The 6,038-nt window shown below is 49.0% G+C and overlaps 1 protein-coding gene across 1 annotated transcript in view; it reads right to left on the bottom strand.

Moving 5' to 3' along the window:
• LOC119388248 (uncharacterized) overlaps window positions 1-5,796 on the bottom strand; it is a 99,177-nt gene extending 93,381 nt beyond the window's left edge. The window contains exon 1 of the mRNA XM_037655920.2: window positions 5,554-5,796. Within this exon, the coding sequence (XP_037511848.1) occupies window positions 5,554-5,642 (89 nt within the window). The 5' untranslated portion in view covers window positions 5,643-5,796. The remainder of the gene's footprint in view (window positions 1-5,553) is intronic.
• Between the last annotated feature and the right edge of the window lie 242 nt (window positions 5,797-6,038).

Consider the following 6,038-nt stretch of genomic DNA (forward strand, 5'->3'; position numbering starts at 1 on the left):
CTGTGGCGTTGCCATGGGGAACGGCGCGCGTGGTTCAAAGGTTCCGTCTTCGCCGAACTGCGCTTCGCCCGGTGCCCTGCTTCGCTCACGCGGTCGCGTCTCAATGGTAGTTTCGGGATCGCGTACTGCCGCGGCGTACAACCCAGCGTCGCGAGCCAATGTCTTGTTGTCAAGTTCTCCGTCCACATCCATTGCGGCGATTGCGGCAAGCTTCGATGGCTTCGATGGCCGTTGTTGCTACTGCGGGTCCCGTTGCTTTCGCTCTGCTGCTACTAGTGTCGGCGGCCGCGCAGTAAAGGCGGGCAACATTGGGCACGGCAGCAGTGACGTATGAAAGTCTGATTTCAGGCGGGTGATTTGAAGTGCGCTAACGCGATGCGGACCACTAAAACGTGATTTTATTTCAAAATAAGCGCTTCCTTGGCATAAAAGTAGCATTACGAGGTTTCTGGACCGCTATTTCAACAATCAACGTCGACAATATTTGCCTTTAGTGTCCCTTTAATCTCGCCCTATTAGGCCCTGTCACATGGCGCTGATGCGCAGAAAAGACGCCGCTCGCGCACGCTAGTTAAACATTTGGGTGGCTGTACACCACTATGGTACAGGTCACGAAATATAGTAACAAGGTTATCATAATTAATAGCGAGCGCAACCAATAGAAGATGGGGGAAAAAAAGCAGAAGAAAAAGTCCGGCACATCCCACGCACTGTGGGAATCGATGTAATGCGAATCAGCCAGCAAAGTGCTGCATACATCTTTTTGTTTGACTTTGAGTCGAATGAAATCATTCATGCCATGGCATCCAGTTCACAAAAATTCGGCAGATCCCACGTACCGTGGGAGTCGATGTTATGCGAAGCATGTGCGCGCGAGACGGTGACTGCGGCGTAATATTTCACATTGAGCCAAACGTTAAGGAAGGACGCTAGAGAAATGTGGAAGTGGTAACGCACACTCATATGCTGATGAGTCGCATATGCATTAGTAATCAGTTGTTTACAGTTGCGTAGCGATGCCAACAGCAACATGGGTGTTACCATCCCCAAACGCGGTAACCTGATATGTAGTGCTTATATTCTACAATACTGGATAGCGCGAATCCAAACAGTACAAAGACGAAACACAAATGCACAGAATAGGCGTTACTCGCAACTAAGCTTCATTCAGAAAAGTTCCCCTAGATATACACACAGCCAAGTGGCACACGCAGTCGCACTGCACGTACGTTACAGTCACAGTTGCAGTTGGGTTACAGTTGTTATGCTTATACTTATTTGTTATGACAGGGGCGCACGCACGTTTCACCAACCCGTATGTGTAGAAGGGGTTCTTGACGGTTCTTGAACAAGGTCATCATCACCGTGATCAGTGAGCACCAGCAGCTCTACCGGACTTGTTAATCGAATCCGTTCGTGATCGCGGCTATGAGAGGTCTAAGTGTAGTGAAGTGCGAGGTATATATAACACAGCTGTTGGAAACCCTGGATGCCTCTTACGATAAAATCATCTATGACGCCTCTTGTCCTGCACGTGGCAGCGAGGTCTTTTGATGCCCTGTCCACAATCAAGCCGTCTTTCACGCAGTATAAATACCAGTTGTTGCTGGGTCTTGTTAAATCAATCTTGAATTCACCGATAATGATGAGCGGCCTGGTTCTCTCGGCAGATTTATTGTAGGAAGCATTGACCCTGATTTTTGCGTAATCGACGTGGTCCACGTTGCGGACCACGTGAACCAGTGCACGGTAGTTTCCTTGTGCCCGCCACGGTGGTGTAGCGGTTACGGTGTTCGGCTGCTGACCCGAAGGTCGCGGGTTCGATCCCGGCCGCGGCGGTCGCATTTAGACGGATGCAAAAGGCGAGATGCCCGTGTACTGTGCGATCTCGGTGCACGTTAAAGAATACCAGATGGTCAAAATAAAGCCGCTACAATTATTATTATTATCACTTTCCTTGCGTGTCAATGTGTGTGTTCGCGTTCACTGTGTTGGTTGAGACTTTGTATCAGCTGTGGATCATACCGCATAACATAAACTTTGGTATGCGGGTATTTGCCACACGTGACTGAGAGAAAGGGTTTCATGACGTACGCGACAGGTATTTTGCGTAATTCATGTCATGACCAGTGAATCGTGTTCACCATACACTGATCCCCTGCTCTGCCAATTTTGGTACATTAGAAGTTATGGAGACGACCAGGAGAGCGCCCAGACGTAGGCGGCTAGATAGATAGATAGATAGATAGATAGATAGATAGATACGTAGATAGAAACGCCCAAAGTGCCTGAGGTTCGCTAAGAAATGCTTCGCATTTAAAAAGACGGATACGCGTAAGTGATCTGGCAGAGCAAACTTGTTATTGAAAGTCCGAGGACGCTAGATACGTTAGCAATACTGAAAAGAAGACTGTGTTCTTCTGCAATTCGGGAGGGTGTCATTCGATTCTTTTATCGATAAGGTTAAAGGCGAATTCTTTGGTGCGATCTTGTACGCATTCCAAATAAACACGGAGGCGTGGCGTTACATCCAGCCGCACGCGAATGGCCCATGTGAACCGCGACAGACATCACGGCCCTGCATTGACCAATCGCGTGCGGTCACGTGCAGTCACGTGCGGCTGTATGTAATGCCACGCCTCCGTGTTTATTTTGGAACGCGTACAGGATCGCACCAAGTCTTGTTACTTTTCCGCCCGGCCGAAGACAGGCTTGGCTTGATCGATGCGACGCGAAATACGAGGTAACGATAGAACATGCGACCAGGCAAACTGTGAGTTGCGAGTGAAAAAAGATTATTAGAGAATTTCCTACGAGTTCCGAGCGGCGGCATATTAAGCGTTTCCTTCATAGATGAAACACTTTGCAACAGCGAGTAGGATGACGAGATAAATCGCGCTGCTTTATTTCGGACGGCTTCGACTCGAAGCTGCCCGAAATACTGACACCAATCTGTACGGTATATTGGTGAGGGCGATCTGCTCGGGATGGGATGGAGCTGCTCTCATACAGTTTTTCGTTCGAAGTAAGAACCGTACAATGTTATCCCTGTGAAATTATACTGATCGTAAAAGAAACTCTTCGCGAGTCGTACAATGACAAAGTACAGCAGCTTCAGTCATAGGTAGGCAAGCTCACTGATGAGTCGACTCACTGAGACTCAGATCGAGCCGTGAGTCTGAGTGAGTCAGGCTGAGTAATATTTTCGTGAGCCTGAGTCCGAGGAAGGCCGCCTGAGAAAATTTTCAGTGAGTCTGAGTCCGAGTGAGGAAAATGTTGGTGAGTCTGAGTCCGAGTGAGCTCCAAATTTGTTTGCCGACCTATGGTCCTATCTACTCAAATTCAGCATTAATGTCAGCCTTATGATGACTCAGTTTATACTCACTTCTACTCACACATACTTCAAAGCACTAGCGTTCATACGCCATCGCAGTATTTATTGATCAGAGGCGTGAGTTACGGAGGGAGGCGATAAGAGGGGGCTTTGACCTCCCTCTGGCAAAATATTTCATGGGAAAGTCTTGATAAAATATCCCGCGTGAGTCATCTCTTCCGATAAAAACGTCCTTACTGCACTGTAGCCTTTGATAACTAGTATTTGAAGGTATGAGATCAAAACGCGCCAAGTAGAACACCAGTTATATGATATATTGATGTTAAAGAACATTGACACTATGGTCGAAAAAGTTAATTATACGCCAATGAACTCATGAGTCGACTTACTCAGGCTCACTCAGACTCAGATCGAGCCGTGAGTCTTTGTCAGAGTGAGTCCGAGCGAGCTATATTGTGGTGAGTTTGAGTCCGAGTGAGTCCGGTTAAGAAAAAATTCAGTAAGTCTGAGTTCGATTGAGCCCGAGTGAGGAAAATTTCAGTGAGTCTGAGTCCGAGTGAGTCCTAAAGGCAAAATATATTTGATGACTGAGTTTGAGTGAGCTCCACATTTTTTGCCGACCTATGGCTTCAGTACATGCAGGCCCTGTGCTTCGTAGTGTCTGCTCTTACAGTCATATATAAAAAAGAAAGGAATTCTGCTGGATTCCTTGGACGCCTTCAAGTGGTATTCAGTGCGAAATCGTTGAGCGCCGATTCTGGGCGACGTGATGCACCTATGGCAACAGAAATAAAAGCAATTTCGCAAAGCTTCCGCCATGGAATTCTTGAAAGAGATGCAATATGTGCGCCAATGCATAAAAAAGCTGGAGATCTTATAAGCAAAACAATGTTTCACAGTATTCACACATTCAGGGCGAGGGTGCATTCCCTCGTCAAAAAGCAACGCACAGATAACACGAACATATAATTATTGCCGTGCACGCATATTGGATTCGAAAAGACTGCGAGCCGGAAACGGACGGAAAAAGCAGATACACCGCCGTGTCGGGCTAACTTCTGTAAGACGCGCCAGCGGGCGGCTCTATTTTTGCCTTACCGAATGTTCGGTACGGAATGCGACGGTTTCAAGCGGTGCATTCAATCGACCACATACGTCATGCAGGATTGAAATTGAAATTGTCTATTTGCCATCTTTACAACGTGCAGATGGGGGGATTGCAGAAAAAAAGCTTTAATTTAATTTCATAATCAGAGCAATATATGAAGCGTCAGCGAGCGATGACTGATACGTATCCCACCTTGTCCTCGAAGGTTTCCTCAACGTAGCATGGTTTCTGATCAAGTAACGCTCGGTGTTAGGGTGTTAAATATGAAAATACTGAATAATCGCTGACAGTCGGACACAGCGCCACGAATTCGAGTCAGTGTCGCGTTACAGTGAACAAGGCTAGCATTAAAATGCAAACGGCGATGACACAGCAGTATCCTTCGCACAGACTCTCGAACACCCCGTGTGTAACTTCCAAGGACAAGCCAGATGAGCGCAAGCAGCCAGCGCCGCCTCCGGACGGGCGACATCAATTATCTGCAGCGCGGAGAAGCGGCTCCCCTGCATTCGGGACAAGCACCGTCTTCTCCTACGCGTGAATCCAGCGAGCATGCGAAAGCAGTGCGCGCGCGCCTCGCTCCTCGTGCGCGGGCGGCGTACAACGCCCACCGCGTTCATCCAACATGCGCGCAGCGAAAGAGAGCGTGGGGGCCAAGGGACTCGCGAAACTGCGTGCAGATAATCCTCGATTTGTTATCACCCGTGTGGCAGGCAAGAGCGTGACACAGCCTGTATGTGATAAGCACGTTGCTCGAGCACAAGGCGCGCGCTTCTAATGGTGGTTTAATGAGACATGCATGACTAGAGCAGGCGAGTTACGAAAGCATGCTCACGTCAGACGGCCTTTCCTTTCCCGCGGAAAAGAAAGCTAACGCGATAACATCCATCATTGCTTTTCGAAACCCGTTCCACTTATTTTCATTGCCAGATATTCTCGATAGTCACACGTTTGTTACTTTAGTCCGCGCACGGAACAGCGCGATAACCTGAAAAGATCAAGTGAGAAAATATCTCAGCGAAAGCACGTGGGCGCACCTGGACGAGATGGCATAGGTGTCGCGGCGGGCATCTGGTCTGTGTGTATAAAGAACTTTTCGAGGATCACTCACTCTTCAGCGTTTGCTCGTTTGGCCGATCGGATTGCAGAGCTCTTCCTCGTGGAGCAGCCCGACTTGCCCTGCACCCTCCACTTCATCATATTGGCGGTCGACGCACAACCATGCTAGCGACAGAGGAGAACGCTATTCAGCAGCACTGCTTCACCACTGCAGCACGCACTTCCTGAGAGCAGCACAGACAGATCGCGGGACCGCTTTCGACATCGGCCACCACGCACCCACCGGCGGCGGCCACTGCTGCACAAGAATGCCGGTCGGCGGGCGCCGAAAAAAAAAAAAAAAAAAGAAACGCGCGCGGGATTCCTCCTCCGCGCGCCCTTTGAGAAGAAGCGCTTCCTCTCACCTTTTCGCCAAAACAGGGAGAGCGGGGCGTCACGTGACCCATCTCAGCGCCCCTTCATTGGACTGAGAGAGCGAGCGAAGAACTGGTTGCACGAGGTATGCCGCTCCGGTGCTCTCTTTACAATGAAAATAAA

The sequence above is a fragment of the Rhipicephalus sanguineus genome, chromosome 3, assembly GCF_013339695.2.
Source record: "Rhipicephalus sanguineus isolate Rsan-2018 chromosome 3, BIME_Rsan_1.4, whole genome shotgun sequence".
Taxonomy (NCBI): domain Eukaryota; kingdom Metazoa; phylum Arthropoda; class Arachnida; order Ixodida; family Ixodidae; genus Rhipicephalus; species Rhipicephalus sanguineus.